The 23,396-nt window shown below is 40.7% G+C and overlaps 2 protein-coding genes across 6 annotated transcripts in view; both read left to right on the top strand.

Annotated features, from left to right (window-relative positions):
* LOC146607289 (guanine nucleotide-binding protein G(q) subunit alpha-like) overlaps window positions 1-12,326 on the top strand; it is a 30,537-nt gene extending 18,211 nt beyond the window's left edge. For 2 of the 4 annotated variants that reach the window (XM_085348140.1, XM_085348139.1), the window contains 6 exons: window positions 1,671-1,825; window positions 3,810-3,938; window positions 5,066-5,197; window positions 7,178-7,307; window positions 10,273-10,426; window positions 10,743-12,326. In XM_085348140.1, the coding sequence (XP_085204266.1) occupies window positions 1,671-1,825; window positions 3,810-3,938; window positions 5,066-5,197; window positions 7,178-7,307; window positions 10,273-10,426; window positions 10,743-10,933 (891 nt within the window). In that variant the 3' untranslated portion in view covers window positions 10,934-12,326. Of the gene's footprint in view, window positions 1-1,670; window positions 1,826-3,177; window positions 3,307-3,809; window positions 3,939-5,065; window positions 5,198-7,177; window positions 7,308-10,272; window positions 10,427-10,742 lie in introns of all 4 variants that reach the window. The other 2 variants (XM_085348142.1, XM_085348141.1) reach the window with 2 other exon arrangements.
* Window positions 12,327-17,448: 5,122 nt separating this feature from the next.
* tle5 (TLE family member 5, transcriptional modulator) overlaps window positions 17,449-23,396 on the top strand; it is a 51,147-nt gene continuing 45,199 nt past the window's right edge. For both annotated transcript variants that reach the window (XM_085348019.1, XM_085348018.1), the window contains exon 1: window positions 17,449-18,273. In XM_085348019.1, the coding sequence (XP_085204145.1) occupies window positions 18,247-18,273 (27 nt within the window). In that variant the 5' untranslated portion in view covers window positions 17,449-18,246. The remainder of the gene's footprint in view (window positions 18,274-23,396) is intronic.

The following is a 23,396-nucleotide window of genomic DNA, read 5'->3' as shown; positions in this document are numbered from 1 at the left end:
TGTCATCAATAATGTTAGCTAGCTTCATTAGCAAGCTGCATCCATAAACTGTATGGCTGCATCACGCAGATACCTGCTAAGAAGTAATGACTAAGAAAATACTAGGTTTTCACTCAGGAAAACTGCAGCAGAGACTTCTTGGGTGGGGTTTTACCACACAGCAAGCCATATTATTTGGAAATGGACTGGTATTTTATATAGCACTTTTGTAGTCTTACTGACCAGTCAAAGGGCTTTTACACTGCAAGCCACAGTTAGTCATACATTCCATCTCATATCCACGGCCAATTTAGAATAAACACTAAACCCAACATGCTCCGTCTAAGCTGCGCGCGTGCGCAATTGCGCACTGCTGGGACGGTCTCTGCGCACAAAGTCTGTGTTGCGCACAAATAAATCTAACCTGAATTTAAATTAAAATAAATACATTAACAATTCTGTTTTGTAGTGTTAGTCAGTAAGTGGCTGGCTGCTCCAGTATGGGATTATAACGATGCCACCTTATCCCATAGTCCAGCCAATAATGCGATTCACATATACGGCTGATGTGGAGTGAAGCCACGTTAATGACAACGTGTACAACCACTGGAGATGTGAACAGGACAGACGGAACAATTGATGGAAAAAGTGTGGACCAGTTTTTAAATGTGTTGATAGGCCACGTAAAACCAGTTATAATTAAAAAAAAATATGCAATGTTTTGGGTTTTTTTTTTTCCTGATTACTATAGTTGTTCATATTTACTGCGGGAAGAAACGGTAAAAACTGTGTTTTCTAAGGAAAGTGCTGGAAAGCGCTCTCCACCTGTGAGTAAAAACAACATTTTAATAAACCATGTAACTTGGATGTATTCGATGCTGGCGTGACCACAGTGCACACGTCTGCTGTTGCTCACAGTGGTCTAAGGGACCGCTCAGGGAGTTTGTGTGTTCGCTCCGACACTTAAAAAATTACAGGGAACATTGCCAAGATGTCTTTGGACTGTGGGAAGAAGCCAGGGCATGCAGAGGAAAGCCATACAGGCGCAGTAAGAACATGCAAATGCCACACAGAAGGCCAGCGAGACCATTTAAATCGGGAACCTTTTTGCTGTAAAGCAACATTGCTAACAATCCAAGAGCTAATTCCATCCTGCATTTATTTGGCAAATAATGGCGTTGAAATTGCTCCAGAACACACAAACGCCACGAAGTGGCGAGGCCCAGTTAAGTGTCTCAGATCAGCCTAGTGGACGGATCAGCTACAGTTATCTGTGTCTGCTTAATAGGCCATGCTGTAAGCCTTTATAAAAACCCAGATGGGTTTAAAAAATTCAACCTCTGTATAGTGATGAGAGGAGGAATGGGCTGAAACCAAAACGCTTTTTGTACCAGGCTCTAAACATGCTAATATCATTCTTAAAGTTGAGCATTTTACCATGGAAGCCTGTAGGGATGGACCTACTTATGGTGCCAGTCTTAGGTGGCCATTTAACGAACTTCAGGTTTTGGTGTTGTGTTGGCTTAAGAGTTTTCCAGCGGTGGAAAATAAATCCACAGTATTCTCCTGTCTGTTAACTCCACATGTGTTTAGGTACTTCAAATCATGAACTTTAATATGAAATAATTATTAGAAATGCTGTGAAGCATTGCTTAAACGTCTTTTTGTATGTTTTTGTTTTGTTCTTCCAGAACAATGCCCTGGTGGTGCGTGACGTGGACGTAGAGAAGGTTGCATCGTTCGAGCAGCCGTACATTAGCGCGATAAAGATGCTGTGGGCTGACCCTGGCATCCAGGAAGCGTATGATCGCAGGAGAGAGTACCAGCTCTCTGACTCGACCAAGTAGTACGTCTGACATTTCATAATTTACTGAATGACTATTTGCCTTATGTTTAAGCAGTGTGTAAGAATGCATGTTAGAATTTATATTTTTGTTTTCTAAAAATGACAAAAGTATTGGGGGGGCAGACGGACGACATCCATTCGGTTGAAGCAAGAGAACAGAATTCAGCAGATGGCATGAGGAGCTCTTGGCAGGTTTATAAATGACGGTAGTAATATATATAGAGCCAATTCCAACCTGCATTAATCTATTTGAGCCAAATGTGGCTCCTTTGAACAGTTGAAGATTGGGATGAAACTGAAGCTTTGCATGATGCATTTATAGTGTAAGTGTTTTGTTAAGAAACAAACTTGTCATCCCCTTTCAGGGTTTCCATATTTTATGTTTCGGACTCATCTTAATATGGATTCTATTCATTTTTACACATGAATCAACACAAATGGGCAAAACAAAAGGTTTCTTTTACACTTAATAAAACCGAAATGTCAATTTGCATGAATACTTGGAGCATTTGCTATGGCAGGGGTCTACCTGTGGCTACTTCATTTCATTGGATAATTGTAAAATGCAAACTCCTAATTATAAATAGCCTCAAGTTTTAAAGAACTGTGTAGACCTGTAAGAAATGATTGTCAGAGTACAGTTCTGGACAATGAAAATCAAGAAAATTGTAAATGTCAAAGAGCAAAGTAACCTTTGGAAACCAGTCACTTAGTTGGGCCACTCGCTCAAGCTGAGGAGTCTGGGACAAAGAACTATCTTTACTAGCTTCTTTGTACATGTACAACCATCACTTTAGTGTTTTACCACGCAGGCCTTTATGGTACAACGGCCAGATCAAAGCTACTCATCTTTAGAAAGATGCTGGACTGTAGGAACTGAAACCTGTGGACACAAATGGGGTCATAAGGACGTGGGTTCAGACCTGAAGCTAAATGCTTAAAAGGATGAAAACATCTTCTAAATGCGCGCTAAGCTTGGACAATCTAAGTGAGAGATCTGTACTGGAACAAAGGGGAAATGTGTATATATATATTTTTTAATTAAATGGCAAGGTTAAATTTACTGCATTTATATCGTGTTACTTTCATGTGCACATCTACCCAGCACTTTAAGTGCTTTGGTGCGTGAATGTGCATAACAACGTATGCATTGGTCCCAGGTGGAGCTCAGCATGCTGGATGCTTCGCTCTGCACCTCAGAAAAACAAGAACAAAAGAATTATTGAATCCATTTTAAAATGAGTTGAGCAACTTGACAATGAAAGCACTGTTCATGTGCATGTTGTCTTTTACTTGACAGTTGTGTCTCTGTGCATACATGTGCATCTGTTATGTTCCCTCCCCCTTCGCAGCTACCTTAACTATTTAGAACGAATATCAACACCAGGGTATGTACCCACTCAGCAAGATGTGCTGCGGGTCCGAGTGCCCACCACCGGCATCATTGAGTACCCATTTAACCTGGAGAATATTATATTCAGGTACTGGTGTCTAGTGCTCCTGCTGGTGTTACTGGTTGGCTAGCAGTAGAAAAGTTGGTCAGCCAGTTGGAAACCGTCGATGCCGCTATCTCAATCTACACTGTGTTGCACAGCAAGGCTCAGCACATTCCTGATGGTACACTCTCAAAGACTAGTCTTGAGTTTAAGCCTTAAGCTACAAGACTTTACACACATTTGTTTTTAATTTAACTTTAGAGGATACTGCTTATCTTTTTAGAAACCTACAAGCCTTCACTTTGAGCTCTTTGACAGTGCGAAAAGTTAAAACTGAGAATTATGTCTTTTAGAGCTGCCATCACGGATATAGCTCAATTTCATTTGGAGGGGCGCTAGCGTGAAATGTCCCCCATCCACGCCTTCCCCTCGGAAATCTTTGGTTGCATCTGGACTGATGCACTTGCTTTTGGATGGAATATGCTTTATCTGCTGTATGCTTCACTTTCTTTCCTCCCTCTGTCTTTTGTTGTCCTTCTTGTCTCTAGCTATCTAAGTGATCTGGATCGTATTGCTGACCCGTCCTATCTACCAACCCAACAGGATGTGCTTAGGGTTCGAATCCCAACCACTGGGATCATAGAATACCCTTTCGACTTGCAAAGCATCATTTTCAGGTAGAAGACGACATCCATTATCTTGACACAGATTTTAAAGGGATTGGGTATACACAATTTGGGTTAAAGTGTTTTGTCTCTATTTGTAAGTTGGCGCTCAAAGTTGGATTATAACCATGATCTATCCTACGGTGCATTATCCTGATATCATTATCAATTAATAAGTCAACAGAAACTTGATCTGCTAGTATATCTACAGCTGATGATCTAAAGATTTAGTCGTTATGGTAAAGTTTATTTTGCAACATTTAATATTAAGTCAAAAATTGTACACTTTCTATCATATCATTAGCAATCCCAGTCTAATTTCATACTATCCATGTGTGGAAATGTGTGATCAGAACCAACTGGACCACCTGCAGCTGACTGATCTGCTTCAGGGTGCAGTTTCTGGTGCATGTCAAGGATAATCGCAGATAATTTGAGCTTCATCTAAACAGCTTTCTCTCCATGACCTCTCGCTCATTGTAAATGTGAAAGTATTCAGTGCGGGATTTCCATCTGCAGTCTAAAGTAAAGGATCACAAGAAGATGTCATCGAACGGGACTGATTCTAAATCGTTGTTTCTATCACTTGCTGTATGTGCTCCATCGTTTCATTACTTCCTTGAGAAATCCTCATGCACTGAAAGACCAGTGCTGAAGATCCTCTTTCAGTTAACAGTCACATTCTCTAACCTCCATGACAAGCATTTTACATTTACTGCAGCTTCTTTACAGTAAAAGGCACGCAATCTCAAATCGAATATTTTAAACACAAAGAAACAACAATAAAAAGTTGTTTGTATGCAGTTTAAAATTGTGATTTCTGGATTGTATGCATACAATAACTTTGCATACGTTATTAATGCTTTTTATTTAAATAAGACTTCAGAGTGGAGATGGAAAGGAAATGGGAGACGGGCATGTAGCAAACTGGCTGGCTGGTAGTGGGACTGGGTACTTGGTTGTTGAGAGCATTTAAGCCTAACTAAATGAAGTATAATTTGTAATAAAAATGGCTCGAGATAAATGAGTCACAGGGAAAAAAATGCTGACAAATGACATTTCTCTAGCTGTTTTTTTTTAAACGTCTCAGGCTCCAAGGCTGTATTTTTACATCTTAGTCCTCTTCTGTTTCTCTGTAGTCCTGACGTGGAACCTGGAAAACAGGACATAAAAACTAAATGTCTTAGGACCTGCCACCAATACGTACAAGCGCTTCCCTTCCTCCTCCTGTTAAAAAAGGATGAGCAGATTGATGGACCCAGGAAACGCAAGTGATTACAGAAGAGTGCAAATCGATAGGAAGCCATCATGTCAGCCCCCTCCTACGCTTGGCAAGGCTAGAAATAACTCTGCTTGCAATGAGGCTGTGTTGAAGAGGTTCCCAGCAGCCCTATTGCAGATAGCCAATAGGCTCTACTCTGCTTGGCTGTGCTGATGATGGTGAATCACTGCATGTTCTCAGTGACATCAGGTTTTTTGCTGAGATTGAAGAAGCATATTAAAAAAAATATATATATATATATGCATAAGAAAAATGCATGTGAAGAGGCAATAAATGTCAGGTTTTAATGGAAGAATAATGCAATAACAAATTGCTAATTTGGTGATTTCTGCAGTGGAGCATGCAGTGCACTTGATGCAAGACAAGTTCCTCAGCTCAGTTTGTTGTAAATGTGATTATATTCTTCACACCTGTGTGTGGAGGTCTGCTTTTGTCCAAGTGATGAATTCTCTCATCAGTGGGTGAATAGGAGGCTCACTGAAGACGCAGCGTGCCCCTCAACGTTACACAACAATGCAACAGTTATGTCACCAGGTGGACTCTAAGCTGACTTGCTGCTTGGGAGGACTAACTACTCATCCATAGTGCTCACATGTGCATCTGTAAGCAATAATCGCACGTAGGACTCCAAGGATACTTGCAGCTGACAGGGGTGCTGCTGCAACAAGGAGTGCTTTCATGATGGACCTCTCCATGAGGCCCGTTTCTTTTCTTTTTTTTTCATCATAATTGGCTTTTGAAGTAATATCCAGCATAGGAGAGCTTATGGAACTAAGTAGGTCACTCATCCTTGCTAGAGGAAAACAAAGGAGGTCATTTAATATAAAGGAGTTTTATTTTAGGCTTGCTTTTGGAGGGCCCCATTTATCAATGCCGTCATTTCTTCTGGCAGACTTGCTCAGTTCACCTTTGTCTCATCAAACTTTCACTGTGTCATATGTTATTTAAATGGAGCTGAGACTTAACTTTCTGGCCCACTTTCATTCTTACAGTGCTGGTCAAAAGTTTGGACACACCCACCCATTCTTGTGTGTCCAAACTTTTGACCGGCACTGTATCGAGCACCAAAGGTTCTTCGGTGTTTCTACATTTTCATTTTCTTGATTTTTATTTTTTTATTTATTTATTTTTTGGACGAGCCCAGAGCCAAACAGAAGTGCTTTTTAATCCATGATCCAGATCTCCTGACCTTAGATTTAAAGCCAACACGATGAGCCTTAAAGAAATTTCCTCCATCTTCTTACTTTTTCCCCTTCCTGATTATTTAAAATAATTATTTCCTAATTCTGCATTCTTGTTCCTCCCCACTCTCTGTGCTCCTCTTATATGCCTTCACATTTAGCACCTTATTGGCAGCACAACTTTAGTTATACTGCATGGATTCTATTGCATTGTGCTTTTCAGAGGAAGATGGTGTTGTTTGTATGTGTGCATAAACTTCCCTATGCTTCTTTTGGTTCACCTTGGAACATTTCCCCTGTCATTAGACAGTGCAAATTCATTTCTTTTTATATTGGGTTGCTTGGCTTGAAATGCATTACTACAATTTTTATTTTGAAATAGGCTTCCGTTGTAACCACCTGACCACACAGTCCTTGAAATCTATTGACTGGCCACTGAAAATGACAAATTAAGAATCCTCTTTGCACAGATCCATTTTCTGAAATGTATTTCTGTCCTGATGTGCTTCAGATCCGTGTCTTGTTCCTGGCTGAATCACTTCAGGATTGAATATTAATATTTAATTTATTTGTAACGCATGTGCTGAACACGTTTTCAGGGCATGCGTACCCCTGGCATTCTGTGGTTCAGGTCTTATTTGATTAAAGTAGCTCAAAGATTTAACGAATGTTAAAGTGGATGCTGAGTATAATATTTAGTGAGTTAGAAAACTTTACCCAGTAAAGACTCGCAGCTAATTAAAGTTTTTCTTTCCCCTCTGCCCTTCATCCCATCATGTTCCAATCAGGATGGTGGATGTTGGGGGTCAGAGGTCGGAGAGGAGGAAGTGGATCCACTGCTTTGAGAACGTCACCTCCATCATGTTTTTGGTTGCTCTCAGCGAATATGACCAGGTCCTGGTGGAGTCGGACAATGAGGTGAGACAGAGACTTGTAATTTCACACAACAGTTTGATGCTGTGCTCTTAATAAACTTTAAAGTTCGTTTTGATATCAACATATTTCCAGAATTTTGCAATTGTGAGCAAGCTCGGGTTTGTGTACTTAAGTTATTGGGGTGCTTGAATAGTAAGCAGAGCGTATAGTCTTACTTTAAAGTCCACTGAGGTGCCAGTGATGCGAATTTCATCATCAGAAGTTAGTGCGAGAGTTCATGTGGACATCACGTGCCTGTCCATTTTTGTCCCCGCACACACTCGTCCAGAGAAATTATTAGTTATTATTTAATTAAATAAACATGCTCCCTAGGCAGTGTGCCTCAAGCGCATACATAAGGCTGCTTTTATGCTTACCCCCGTCGAAAACACGGAGTTGCGCATGCTGAAAATTGCAATTTCTCTTTCTAACCTGCGGCGTTACGCTGCGGCCGCTGCCGCAGCTGGGTTGAAGCCACCATCCGCCATTCTAATGATATTGGTAGACAAGCTCAAAGTCAGAGTAGACAGAGGAAGATGTTACAAAAATGAGACTTTGTGAGGTTCCAGTTTTGACTTCTTCCAATATCATGTGGCGGTTATTGTCCGAGTAGTGAAACCTGTTGTTCAGGAGAACATTGGAGCCACCTGTGGCTTAATAGCAGGCATAAATAGACCTGACTGTGTGATGTTGTGACTGTGCATGAAGTGACAAATACTGAGGGTATACTGGCACCTTAAGTATAACAAAAATGACTTTTTAGCCATCGGGTCTCCAGCTGTGCATGTCCACGATGGAGTGCAAGTGCATTTATTTAGATTTTTGCAGCTCACAGCTGTAGGTTTAACTTTTTTGTTTACTCCTGCTGCACTCATCAACTGCTTTCCAGTAAAACACCTCTGCAGCTGTACTATGCAGCGCCAGTTAGCTTGTTTTAACAGCAATAGTTGAGCAGTAACAATGCAAATGAACAATTATTCAATGACTCCTTTTGAATTGGAGAAAGTTTAGTAGGTAGTGGCTCCATCGTGTTGTGGTTAATACATTTACCTAATGTGCAAAGCTTCAGGAAGGGCATCTTTTGTTTAAAAGAAGAAAAACTATCAAATCAAACATCTTCTGTGGTGACACCATATGAACATGGGAGCAATCAAAGAAGCTTTCGAGAGAGCACTAAGCAGGTCATCAGACTAACGTCGTATGTCCGCATGAATGAGACACAATTTATCAAATCTCTCACAACAAACTGGACGCAGGTCTTCTGTTTATTTCAGGGATATTTTGCCCGTGTCGTCAGCTTTGGCTTCTGACTGTTCAGATAGAATTATCGCTAATAAAGCTAATGTGATCAGCCTCTGTGTGCCCTCTGCTCCTCTCTGACAACAAACCCTTTCTCTGACCTGGTCATATGATAAACCAAACCCAGCTGCCAGCTGTGACGCTGTACATCAGTACAGCAGCTGCTGCAAGTCAAGTATCGCAGGGTCCAGTCGTCTGGCTGCTCTGTTACCAGTTTAACTGCACACGCGTATGGTGCCAGCTCAGGCACCTCGCTGGACAGACGGATCTGGTTTAATTTTTACAGTCATTTTTCCCCCCTTTAATGTTCAGACTCTAAGAGGTAATAGCAAACACCAGACAATCATGATGCTATTGTTAAACTCGTTTAATGAAAGGTTACCAGCTAAGACAAAGCTTGGCAGACTTCAGTGTGCAGAGATTATCCTGCTGTGATGACAAGCTCAAGACTGAGACTTTGACCCTTGTGGACCAGTTCAACCCTGACGGGAGTTTTCTTTGCCTTTGATTTCATCAAGTCTGTCCAGGATTGTCTCGTGTCTCGCCATGATGTAATGAATGACCCCGCATGAGTAACGCTGGCAAGGATTTTTAAATTTAAAGTTTTGTTGTTGTTTTTTTGTTTGTGTTTTTTTAATCTGAGAGAGCCAGACGATGTCTAATTTTTCGTGTGTGTACTTCCACCAGTATTACCAATTTGAAAGGATCTTGAGAAAGTGTGGAGAACGTTATGCTGCCTGTAACATTGATCAGCATGGCTGGTTTAGTGGTGGGAGATGATCTGGGGAGGCACATCCATAGAGGGGTGTACACACCTCTGCAGTCTAGTCATCTGCACCCCGACTGCCATTAGGTATCAGCATGAAATCTTTGGACCTACTGTCAGATCCTATGCTGGTGAAGTGGCTCCTGGGTTCCTCCTGGTGCACGACAGTAGCTGGCCCTGTGTGGAGAGACTAAGCAGGCAGTTCCTGGAAGATGAAGGATTTGATACCGCTGGCCTGCCCCCACACTCTCCTGCTTTGAATCCCACAGAACTCCTCTGGGACATTGTGTTTCGATCCGTCTGACTCTGTCAAGTCGCCACGATGTTGTCAGGCATGCATACAAGAATGTGAGGGCCATACAAACTGCTGAGTACCGTTTTTGAGTTGATGCGTCAGGCTAGTGCATTTTACCAAAATTTCATTGCAGCATTTTTACTCCTTAGGCATGAAAGACTGATGTAGGGTATTGTTGTCACCTGGTTGGCTGGACAGCACGGACGCTGAATTTTGAGCACAAGAACTCAAACAAATTGATGTAGGATTTTCAAGTTGATACCATGAGTACATCTGCTAAACTCAAAGCAAGTTCAAATATTGGTGAAGGTCAGAGGTCACCGTAAATATTCTGTCTCTAGCTCTAAAGATGAGACCTGTTTTTCAATTGAAATAATGAGTGTATCTACTAAAAATCTCAGATTACAAAGCCACTGTTGCCAAAAGCACTTGCAAGTTACACTGTCATCGTTACTGACCTGTATTAGAAAGAAACAGAAATGCCATATAATTGCAGGTTTTGGATAAATGGTCTGCTTTACAATTTGGTTGCTTTCAGTGTCGAGTGAAGCTGAAAGTGAAGCGTTCTGAACACATCGCTCTCTTTAACGTCCTTGTTTCGTTGTTAGAACCGCATGGAGGAGAGTAAAGCTCTGTTCAGGACCATCATCACATATCCCTGGTTCCAGAACTCCTCTGTGATCCTGTTCCTTAACAAGAAGGACCTGCTGGAAGAGAAGATCATGTATTCTCACCTGGTTGATTACTTCCCAGAGTTTGATGGTAAGGAGTTGACTTGTAAACAAGAGTGTTTCAAAGAGTGAAGGATGTGATGTGCACGCTTGAGGTTTTTTTACTTTATATAGGAACCTTGCTTTTGCAGTTGTTGTTTTTTTGTTTTTTTTTATTGTAGACTGACACCTTATGGCCATGATGCTGTACTACAATACAAACTAATATATTCCTGTAAAATGTCACATCGCTCTCTTATTGAGCAACCTGTCACCCAAGTGTCTTTTATTTTTGTTTTAGTGAATCCTTTCCTCCTCGCTCATTCATAGCGAATACATTTAACTACACCACTCTGTCCTCCTTCCAGGTCCTCAGCGGGACGCGCAGGCAGGTCGGGAGTTCATCTTGAAGATGTTTGTGGACTTGAACCCAGATAGTGACAAGATAATCTACTCCCATTTCACGTGCGCCACCGACACGGAGAACATCCGTTTCGTCTTTGCGGCCGTCAAAGACACCATCCTGCAGCTCAACCTCAAAGAATACAACCTGGTGTGAAGGAAAATTGGAAAGACAGATGGTTAGAGTGCAAGCAAGACACCCACAGCCCCCACACTCAATGCAGTGTCCACATCTGCATGAAATGCACTCGTAAAGAGATGAGCATTGCTTTGTGCTTTTACCAGACCAACACTATCCATATTCTGCCCTCTCTTCACTCAGACCCTTGGTTGCTGTTTTGCCCAGTTTTAAGGACTCTGTTTTTTTTTTTTTTTTGGTTTTATTAACTGCTTGTCTTGCACAATCACACATGAAACACATTCAGATATAACACTCCCTCCATTTGTCACCTCTTGGGAGGTTGTTCTCTACTCCGGCGCTCCTCGTTCGGCTCTTGCCGTGGCTCACGTTTTTCTTTCTCTACACTACAGTCTCACTTGCGCTCGTGTGGGTAGAGGACCATCTCCCGGTAGACTAAGCTTTTACGGACAAAGGGCTCTCTCCCATAGTTATTTAACCCATGCATGCTATACACTACAGCCTGAGGGCTTGAGGCCAGGTGGCACACACTGGACTCTGCTCATCTGCAGAGGGTAACGAATTAATCAGACAGTGCTGGGGTGCAGAGAGGTACTTGGTTCTCCTGGGTCTTGAATTGTCCATGATGTGTTCTTTTAACTCTTTCTGGGGGGTTACGTGCCCTAAATGAGAGCATAGAAGCTCTGTTGAATGTAAATAAAGTTTTCATGCTGCTCACACAGAGTGAGGGCTACACAGAGATGACTACATGTTCTCTTTTGACTTTCAATATTTTCATCTATATTAACGTCATTAATTCTTCTGTTGTTCGCTAATTAAACCGATCGACGGCGACTACTCAAAGGAACCCTTTCAGGAGTGGTCAGGTTCTGTTTATTATTCAGTGCCCCTGATTTTATACTGAGACAACACTACCAGTATTTTACGTACTGTACACCAGCTCCCCTGTAATTCTCTATCACTTTGCTAAATTAAAACCACCTACATTTTTCTGTAAATACAGTAACATTGCCAGTATCGTTTTAATCCCTTAACTAGTTCAGATACTAAGAAACATATTTGGGAGCTGGTTTTTGCCAAAAACTAAGTGAAGGTTTTCTCCCGAGTTGGATCGTTCCAGATGTTTAACAGCGTAACACCTCACTTTGTGTGGCATTTCTTTATGTTGTCTCAATCACACGTGTAACAGTACTGTGATTTTTATTTGTGTGAGGATAACTTTCTTGTGCACAATGTGTGAATGATGGCATCAGATTAAACTGGTGCAGCAGTCATGTTTTGGATGAAATAAAGCTTTTGCGCTGCCAGTTTGCTTCAGTCACAACTTTGGTTATGATCATGCAAATGGCTTTTTCCTCTCCTGTAATCGCCTTCATTTTTACCATATTAATCAGCCAACATTTGATTAAACTGTCACAATCATAAATTTTTCTTCTTTTTTTTTTTTTTTTTTTTGTATGTCTAATTTATCAATTGGATCTATTTGTTATTGATATAGTAAATGAGACGTTGTCCCTAGTTTCAGCTCAAGTTTTGTTTTTTCAACATCAAAGTTGGGAGTAGATTTTATACTGCTGTAAAATATCAAACTATTTTATGGTCAAGTGTTCTGTTTCTAATGATACTTCATATATTTAGTTGTTGCAGTTCTGTTTTTGAAGTGCTTGACATAGGAAAAAGGAAAAAAAAAAGGTTTCTGTGTCAGGTTTGTGCTTTATGCAAATAGGAAAATGAAAAACAGACAAAAAATTACTTGGTGGTTAAATATTTACTGTTCAGAGATGCTTGTACTTTTTGTAATCTTTAAGGATATGCGTTTGCTCTTGGTACCAATCCCATATTGTGCGTCTTGCCCGATAGTAGTTTAAATATTCCATTAAGCCGAGAGTTGATATGTGGCTTTTTTGTTTTTGTCTTCACTATGTAATTCAGGTAATTTTTCATGACTTTCTCATCACAAGGGCTACTCTTAGCAGCTTTGGTAGAAATGAAAGGAATCTGAATGGTGTAGAGCAAAAGGCGCAATTAATTAGCCTCGGGAGGGTGCCTGAATCAGGAGCGTGTTGACATCCTTTTGAGAGCAGCAGTCCACAGAAGCCTGATAGACGGCTGGTGGCCGTTTAGGTACCCCCCGCCCTCCCCCTGTTTTTTTTGTTTGTTTGTTTTTTACCTTCAAGAGAATAACTAAAGGAAGTTGGGTTTCTTAAGTTGCAATAGGATGTTTTTAGTGTCTTTTCTATTCGACCTTATCACCCAGGTGATCCCATTATGAATTATGTGCTGAAATCAGCGATGCAAAGTTTTCCTCTGTGCTTTTACATATTTGCCTCTTCATTGGTAGTGTTTTCATGCTTGACTTTGACACTGGCTGCATGGGGACGGGAGGGGGAGAGAGAATGCTGGGATATTTTGACCTTAAGTGCACATTGAACGAGGCGGCAGGGTCAGATTAAACTTACCCTGCTGGACTGTAATCTTTACTTTGTTTTAGATGGTAAATGGTTAATCTTTGGTGCTTCACGAAACATTTCAAAGCCTTTATTTTTGACCCACTTGCCCATGTGATGCTGACTGACTGAAGCTGGCCTTTTGGATGCCACAGAAAGGCACGTTCAGGAAACGCTGTTCCCTTGAGCCGTGGCTTGCAACCTTGAGAAAATACTGTCCTGCAGACGGTAAAAACACAAAACAAAGGTTGCGTTCAGCCTCTGGTGTCAGCACGGTGGCGTCTGTTTCCACTCGCTGATGACGTGGATTTTTACGCTAACACAGAGTCCCATGGTTACACTACCAATGACCAGAGCCGTCAGAAAAGCCGGTTCGGTTATTTTTAATAATCCTTTTCTTTTATATCTACTTTGCTTCATTCTACACACAATGCATTTTAACAAAGACTCACATGACAATCCAGTACAAAATGGTGTGCCAAGCAAATTCTGTGTTAAGCAAAGGCTTCAAAAACCTGTTTAACTTGACCCAGGCCTGTGCAGTGAAAGTTATTGCAGCATTTAATTGAGTCTTACTTGTGGTTTTAGTTTGCAAATGAAGCTTGCATGTTGAGCCTCATTTCTTTCTTTCTTCTCTTTTTTTTTCCTTTTTAAATTGTATTTATTGAAAAACTTGCCAAATGAAGGTACTGAAATGGCCATTGTGTTTTTGGTGGTTGAATATGCTGCGTGTTTACATCTGCCATTCTGCGCTCTCTCTTATCTCCTTTATTTGATTGGACTGTCTATTGTTTCCCTGGGTCAAAGGCACTGAAAATACACCGCTGCAATGGGCCTGCGTTCATGCAACTTGTCCATTCAAGCACGCTCGTTGGTACTCTGAGGTGTGTGTGTGTGTGTGTGTGTGTGAGAGAGAGAGAGAGAGAACACTTTGATGGGTGTTGCTTATGCTTGAGGTCCATTCTGGTTTCAGGGATGGATATAGTGATATTAAAAAGCTCTTTGCATCTTTTTTTTTTTCCTCCCCTTTTGTAAGGTTGACACACCGTATTTAGGACCACTTGACATGATTTTTCTTTTCAGACAATTCAAATTTTGTGTAGTGGTGTACAAATTGAAAGTAATGTATTTTTGTTTTGTTTTGTTTTGTTTTAAAGTATACCAAATGTAAATTCTGTACAATGAGTGTGCCAATCCCCTTTTCTTTGTAAAGCCAGACTCTTAACAAGTGCCAATGTTGTGGAAAAAATTCAGAGGACCTGTGGATTTCGTGGTCCAGTTTTTAAAGCAAACACTAAGTGTGTGATTAATTAACAAAAAGGACAGTTTTATTCTATATTTAAGATTAATGATGAACTGCTGTTTTTAAAAATAAGTGTCATTTTAACTGCATGCGTTTTGTCAGGTTGGGGGAGGGAGTGGGGGGTGAGATACTCTATTCATGCAACGCCCTCGAGAAAAGGGTTCTAATGGTTATTGATTTACAGTATTTTAGCCATATTTCTCTATTTGTATGTTTCATTTCAACCACTGTTGCCTGAACCTCATTCATACATGATGATTTTTACATAGCCTTCTCCTTTAAATGTTTTAAATTGGAATAAAATATGTTCCTATACTCTCTTCTTGCATCCCTGTACTTTTATTCTCAAGTATTTTTTTTATTTTTATTTTTATTTTTTATAAATAGTGACTTGAAGATTCCACCATTTAAGGTCATGTGTAATTTCTGAATGCATTTTATCCACATGGATTGGAAAATGATTTGTTGTATAAATACTGCTGCCCTTTGGAAAGCAGCGACCTCTCTCTGCAGTCTTAAGGTAGGATACTGTTTAGTGAAAATGGATATTAACAAACAAGTGCTCAAGTGACTGGGTAACAAATCATTTTGACTCTTGAAGGTAATCGCACACTACTTTTCACAAAACTATTTTGATAACGCAGCGCACATATTTATTTTTTACTTTTAGCGCCTTTTAAATCTGAGTTTAAGACGTCCTAAAATGGGTTTTGAAGTATGGAAATCCCAACTTGTGAAATGCATATAAATATATACATTCAGTATGTGGTTCAGCCTCATTTACCGTGAGTTACCCCAAATTGATGCAGTGGATATGATCAGCATGTGCCGCTGCGGAGGTGTTGCTGAACCAAAGTTAGATTTTTCTTATCCTACTCTCTGTGGGGTTTGAGTCAGGTGTGTGAGCTGGCCAATCAAGTACAGTAACAAGATGGTCAGCAAACCATTTGGTGGTGGTTTTAGCACTGCGGGCAGGTGCTGTGTCCTGCAAAAAAGGAATTTAGCATCACCGTAAAGTGCTCTAAAATATTGTCATACGCTGTGTTGACTTTGGACTTGGTAAAATGCAGCAAGCGCCAACACAAGCAGATGGCATGACACCTCAAATCATCAGACTGGAAAACGTTCACTGGACTTCAGACACTTGGATTCTGAGCCTCGCCTTTATTTTCCAAGAGACAATGTGCTAACTGAACAGTTCTTGTTGTCTTTAGCCCAGGTGAGATGCTGTATAGACGCTGTCACTGGCTCAGGCGTGGTTTGATATTAGGAAAGTACATGAACGAGGTGCTTGATGCTTATTGTTTCTAAGGAGCCAGACTTTATTGTAATTTTTAAAGTGGTCTTGAACAGTTTCTACAGCTGATCTAAGAGTTTTTCAAATTTTTTCTTTAGGCATCGGATGCTTTTTCAGTCTTGTCCTTGACCATTTTCAGAGGAATATTATTTTTTGTTTTGTTATGCCACTTAACACTGACCTATGAATCATTCAAGCATACAAAAGGCCCCTAACTGAAGACACAGTTGTCTACACATAACAGACAACTTGGCAAATAATCAGTTTTAAAGTGTATCTTTGAGCACTTTGTTGCCACCAGTCTGACGCAAAAACAAATAAACTGTTTGAATTTTAAGATGACAGTTTGACAGCTATAAGTGTTTTGCCCTAAAAGGTGATTCAAAGAAAGCCAAAGAGGCTTCACACTGTTGAAGAACAAAGGTGGTCAAACTACAGACTGAATTTCAAGCATCCAGACTGTTTTTGCCTCACATACGGTATTTCCATGCATGTTTCCACTTCGGTGCAGTCATTTATTGAATTGTCCCATTTTTCCTAACAAAACGAAGCAACGAGGGGTGATTCAGAACTTTTGCATCTTACCGTAGAGTTAAGGAATTTTCATAACTTCACTCTTAAAAGTATAAAACACTCACTGTGGTTCTATTAAGTTCTATGCCCATAACTGTGAATTTAAAGGTAAATAACAGTCATTTGCTCCCAGTAGAGTAGAGAGTTCACATAAAAGATTTCTTCAGTTCAGCTCTCTACAACAGGGATGTCCATTTTACATCGTTTACTTTGATATTAAGTGGGCCGAACCAGTGAAACTTCTGTTTCTGTCAGTGCAAAGCAGTTTAACTACACATTTAATCCCTGAGATATCTTAATTTAAGAAAAAGAAGTGCAATTTAAGCACTTAAAATTCTCAGCTTTTCTAACTCTGTCAAGTATGACTGCTTGATGTATGAATTGTAAGTGTGGACCTACTTTTAAAAAAGTTTCTGTAGTAGTTTAAAAAAAAAAAGAAATTTCAGTTACGTTATTGTCTGTGTACTTTGGTGTAGTGCGAATGGACATAGGGCAGTTCTGTAAGTCTAAATTTGATTCCCTCATTCAAATGTTTCAAAGCCATTGATGGGCTGGATTAGTGGTTCTCGGACCGATTCTGATGTTTGTCTAACAACTAAAACCTATTTTTAAAATATATATTTTTAATGTATTAATATTATATTTTTTTAATGTAATAATTACTCGTTATTCTTTGCGATAAACTATGGCACACAAACCTCCAGTGGTGAGTGGGGAGAGCCTGTGTGTGCTGACCTGTCCGCATGAGGCGCTGCTTGCTCAGACTTGGGCCTGCTGCTGTAGATCCGCGGGGTGTAGAGCTGCTCTCCGCGCATCTATCCGTGGTGTTTCTGTGTGGGGCGTTCAGCCCAGCAGCGTCGCCTTTGCCTACCCACCAGCTTCGGGAAGGGGCTGACTTTCTGGCTCCGCTGCCGATCCTCCCGCACTCCCTCCGTTCAAGAGGGGATAAACACAGAGTTAAAGTCCAAGCCGGGCAGCGTTGCAGTTTCAGCGTTAGCGGCGATTTTAATTTATTTTTTATCCTCCGTCTCTCTCTCGCTCCCTCCACTCACGCGACTCAATTGTTGCCGTTGGACCAAACGGGATTGAACTTGAAACGAACCCGCAGACATTTTGTTATTTCTGAGATTTCTTCTTCACTTTTTTCATCCCTGTGGCGGCTGCGGGGAGCGAGCCGCGAGCTGTAAGGGGGCCAACGGCACGAGGCGAAACACGGTCGGCGTTCACCTTCCGCTCCGCTCGCGGGCTGCATCCAAACATTTAGTGCACGCACGGCGTTATTAATTTACCTGCGCTGAGCTCGCGACGCTGCCGCTCGTGCGCTAAAGCGGAAAGCTTACGACGGCGATGAATCATTTTGACTGACAGCTTTTGAAGAATTAGCTAGCTTTAGCCAGCACTGATGGTGCTTTCCTGCTCACGCTAAAGCAGTAAATACGGGGTCGGGACAACCCAGATAGGACACAGACTCTTTTGCCTCTCTAACGGCCGCAAAGTGCATCACTTATAATCGGCTTAATTTTATATTTATTTATTTTGTTTAAAAGAGGTGGTGGGGTGGGGGGAGTCCCCTAGCTACTGTTAGCTAGTCATCCTGCTAACGCTGGACAGCTCCTGTGTACGGCTGGGCTAGCTTTGGACAAAAGAAAGCAACGCAAGGGGAAATATAAACATCGTGTTTGGGAAGGAGAGCAACAAACAAGGAACTGACATGATGTTTCCACAATCAAGGCACTCAGTAAGTGGCTTTTCATTTCAGCACTGTTGTCTGCTACGTGTTTACGCATGCAGGTTGAGTCGGGGAGAGAGGAGATTACGCATGTGACTTGTTTCTTGGCTGCAATTAAACAGAGTTGCGTTTTTGTTTTGTTTTTTAGTAAGAAGAAGCAGTGTTTGTGGGGCAGTAGCACAGTGTTGGTTTCTAACTGGCACCGTTTAGTTCTGTAGAGGACGTGTGGACTCGACATGGCAGTATTTGTAATATTTGCATTGAAAAGCTGTTAAACTTTTTTTTTCTCCCAGATGATTGCACTGAAAATCATCCAAATCAAACCTCAGTTGAATGCTGTCACGTTTCATAACCACACGCTGCTTTCACTCCCTTGTGCCGTTTAGTTTCATTCTCCAAAATACCAAAAAGCAGGCATTTAGGCAAATTGAGCTGTGCACTGTTACATGCAGGTGGGTGATTTTTTTTTTTTTCCTATTTTATTTATTTATTTATTTTTATGAGTGGAAAATGCACATCTCTGTTCTCCTAAATTCCAAGTTTCCATGGTAACAGATACTAGTCCAGGGCATGCATTCATCAGTGAGGAAGACTCTCAGCCCTTTGGTCAAACATTTATGTTTAGTGACTGGCAGAACTGTGTCACCTGTCACTGCATGGCTTTAGAGCCCTGATTCTATTAGCTAGAAAATTAAATTAAATAAGTATGTTTTTTCAATCTTTCTGGGCTTACATGTGACTTAAAATTACATTGGAAACCTTCTCCATTGTGTTATGAGAAACCTTTTGATGGCCTCCAGTTTTTGCCCTCTGCAAAGGTGAAAGTAACAGAGTGATAGATCCAGGTAAACACAACAAACCGCAAAAAGACTTTTGCTTTGCTGTTATGAATCATGCCCTCTGTTTTTCTCTGGCAACATTTTGTTGCCACCGCTAGTTCTCTTACTGTTGAAAGGGTAAGGGTTGTTTGCTGAAGCCGAAACCAGAATGTCTTCTGACACGAATGCTTTGCCCTTTGGCAGTCTGTGTGGCAGCCTGATTATGCTGCACTGTGCTGCTGCTGCCCACTGATGTGAGTCTTCAGAAGTAGGATGGAAGGATTTGGGAACCTCTGGTTGCAGTCTGGCTTGTCAGATCGGTGAAACCCTTCATAAGCACAGAGTCCCAAGAAACCTCAGCTAAATTATGTTATTTTCAATGCCATCTGCAAATCCGAGAATACATAAGTCTCTGTTTATCCTTATGAATATCTCCTAAAGTAGAGAGTTTATCAGAGGTATGAAAGCAAGAGGAAAAAAATTTATTTGTCTACAACCATTTTATTAGCATAATAACCAAATCAGATACAATTACAGCCTCTTACATTTTGTTTGTCTTTGTGCTAATTAATATGCTTCAGTTACAAACAGACCTTTCACAGTTGTTGAGGTTTGTGTAGCTACAACGTGTAGTTACATATTTTGGAAAGTGCAGGTCCAGCATGGCGTATGGAGCTCTCTGAGGTCTACCCTGTAGATTAAACACAGTACTACAAATCAAACATTAGACAGGACACAAATCCGTTATTCTTTATGTGTATTTAAAACTGCTGAATTTCATGTGAGAGAAAGCAGATTTGAATTATTGCTTCACTAACAAACTGCAGTTCAAGGTGGCTCTCATGAGCTTGGGAGACCACTCCCCCTTTCCCTCGTAATCCATTCCCAAACCCTGCATTTATTGCAGATGTACTAAATTGAACCCTAATGCATAGAAAACACCTTGTTCTTAGTAGCAGAGCAATCCAGTTTAAACAGTTACGCAACTTTAGAGCCAGTGTAATCTACACCAATACTTGCATCAAACAGAAAACCGATAGCTGCCAAGAGGCTCGATGGATTCAAATGCAGTGTAGCGCTACTCCTGTTCTGACAAGATGTTTTGGACTTCCTCTTCATAACGTGCACTGTCAAGCGGCAAGAATGGGTTGACATTAAAGTTCTGCCTGCATATGAGGATTTCCTCGGGTCACAGGGTGGCAGCGTACTTGACTGCTTGCTTTAAATGTGTTCACTGAACTGATCATGGTGATTTCATCTTTATCCTCACCCCGCAGTTCTAAATTAAATTCATCGAGCAGGCCGGTCAGATCTGTCAGGAACGCTAAGTCCAAAAGCTACTGGCAGTCCTCTAGTTTTGCATGTTTTCAAGCTTCAGAAAACCAACTCTTTTAGGTTGTGTTCATACCTCTGAAAATTTCCTTAGTAAGAACAAATGGGCTTAGAATTTGACAACGTTTGCATACAAGTACTTTTGTGCCATCTGGTTACAATTTAGTTATTTCCTTACTGTGAAAAATTGCAAGTGTGTATGTGAGAGACACTGGGGAGTTTTTATTTGTCACTTTCACCATGAAGACAGTAACATGTTGAACTTGTTTACAGATAGAGATGAATACTTGAGTCTACCTTGATTAGAGGACAGAAGTGGATAGATATCAGGTACAGAAACAGGAAAAACTGTAAAGTCATAACATTTAGTAGCATTTAAAAAAAAATACTGAAAGTTAATGTTAAGTGTTTGTTCTGTGTAACAGTCAATTGAGTCTGTTAGGTTACCTAATTTTTGTAGTGGCTGTCTAAAAGAAAACAAGTACCACCTGTGCATAGTCCCAGCAGTGTTGCAACTTGAGTCTCCTGATAGAAAAGAACATTTAGTCATTATAGTTATTCATATAAACACTGGTGTACATTTTTGTGTAAGGTGTGTTGTGTAAACCACAACACTGTGGAGCTACTGCAATAACGCAGCTGCCAGCACCTTGTTTACTTAGTTGTTTACTTGCACTTACTGCAAGCATCAATAAAACATTGTTCGGTACTTCTTTTTTTTTTTTGCATTGTCATTTACGCAAATTTTATTGAAAAATTGTGATGTCATTTTGAGGCTATATCGCCCACTCCTAATTGTGCATGACTATCTCTGGAAGAGAAAGTTATTATTGTAGCTTTTGTCTTTGTCTTTGCCAGAGTGCTGGTTACCACAACACTGTGTATATCCTCCCAGATACTCCTAACATTTGAGTGAATAACAACCTCTGCATTTTGTTTGCTTCCAGTGGATCTCTGTGGATCCTAAAGAAAACCTTTTATCAGAGAGTACAGTAAAGGTACTTATGTCAGACAGTTGTTTTTATTGTATTATTAATATTAAAACCTGCACCTCACATTGGGTAATTACTGGGACGAGATGCCATCTTCGGTCTTCTCTCGTCTCTGGTTGAAGTTATAAACCAGTCACCTCCTGATGGAGTGAGTCCTCAGTCACCTTTTCCAAGGTGAGAGCAGCTGGGCCACTCCACTCCTGCCTGTCTACTTATCTAGGAGGTTATTTTTCTAATCCAATTGAGTGCTCTTTACGCTTTATTGGAGTATTAAGACCAAACTCACAGGATTAGACGTGGGGTTTGGGAATTTAACGTCTTTTCACCGGAGCTGCAGCTGGTTCAGTCTTAACCGACTACAGTCGGTCACGCCTAACCTTTCACATACACACCGCCCTCCACTGTGATTTTTCACATAAATAAACTGTACAAACACACACATTCCCTGTTCAGATCCTCTCTTCAGTTGCTGCTGTTGTCATAAAGGTTCAGGGATGGGAAGTATATGTGACACCCATATAGATATGAGTGTCACCGATAAGGACCTGGCGGATGAGAGAAGTGGCACCGCGATATAGCAAACTGATGGGTCTCGCAAACAAATTTAGTTACATACACATTCAACAATCCTCTCATGTCAGATTTTCAGGGGAAGCTTTTATTGGTTGGGATGGTTATTAAAATATTTAGGTATTTTTTAAAGCTGTTGACTTTACTGAGACACTTGAGGCACATTTCCTCAATGCAAAGTGTATCTAAAAGGCATATTTGCAGAGGCCAGTAGGCTTTTAGCTGTTTCATAATTGTACACAAGTGACAGATTTTCCCGTCTCCGTACTTTTTGCTGTTTGGATAGTTGCTTCTTTCCACGGATATCTGAACCCATGGACCATATCAGCTAAGTCGATAACATTACAATTTTAGCAAACATTTAAGTGCAATTTATTTGCTTCATTGTATTTTCAGTCCACTCTACCTTTGTTGAGGCTACAGATTTAAATATACTGATTCAAATTTTTTTTTATAGGTTTCATATACACTGAAGCAAACGCTATCATATTGTCTGACGCTGGGAATACAACGGGCAGCTGGGTCTTGGAAGCAGTTTTGTTCCATACTTGGCATGGCTTTAGATCAGACTGGGAGCATTTCAGAAGCAGTGTTCAGTCTGTATAAGGTCTTTTAATTTGAAAATTGATTAGATTCTCTTTGCTATTCCTGTGGCTTGATTTCCTGCCCTCCTCAAGTGTTCTGTGCAACTTGACTGCTTCGGTTAAAAGCAGCACAGAGTGGAGAACTGCTGCAGGAACGCTTCTGAAATATCTGCTGGAATTACAAGTTGTTTTAGGTGAGAATAAAAAATGTGACCTCAATGACAAAGAAGAGGCTATCTTCAGCTGCTCTGTTATTCACAAGGGGTCTTCACAGTAGGTAGCTCGGCATGTTTGATTTGGCAGAGTTTTTACGCTGGATGCCCTTCCTGATGCAACCCAATAAGGACTTGTGTCTCCTCTGGGATCCACTCGGGACACGATCAGTTGGCGAATATGTAAACACTGAACTCGACCTTGACCTTAAGCACAGTTTGGGTGAACACCCATTAGTTTATCAGTAATATTTTAGGAAAAATAGAGATTCTTGTGAATTTTGGTCAGTGCATCCCTTGCTGTGAGCTTATTGGTCATTTTACCGTTTAAGCTATTCATACATGATTTTTGTTAAGTGAGTAGGCCAGTTCATTGCATGCTGCTTGGTTATTACATTTGTTTGCTATACTATGAAGCACTTTGAAAACAGCCACAGCAGATAGAACATGCTGTTGAAAAAGTGAGTAATTACGTTGAAAATGATAAAAGTCCAAAAACAACAAAAGTAAGAACAACTATAATACAATAAAAACAAATAAGATCACTGTTTCTGTATAAATTGGCATTGCTAGTCAGATGACTGGTGAGCTAGTGTAACAGTAATCGAGCCAAGACTATAATAA

Source organism: Diplotaxodon limnothrissa, linkage group LG23 (assembly GCF_057381915.1).
Source record: "Diplotaxodon limnothrissa isolate DT_005_m linkage group LG23, D_limnothrissa_male_GT1.1, whole genome shotgun sequence".
In the NCBI taxonomy this organism is placed as follows: Eukaryota; Metazoa; Chordata; class Actinopteri; order Cichliformes; family Cichlidae; genus Diplotaxodon; species Diplotaxodon limnothrissa.
This window is presented reverse-complemented; position numbering and strand designations above follow the sequence as displayed.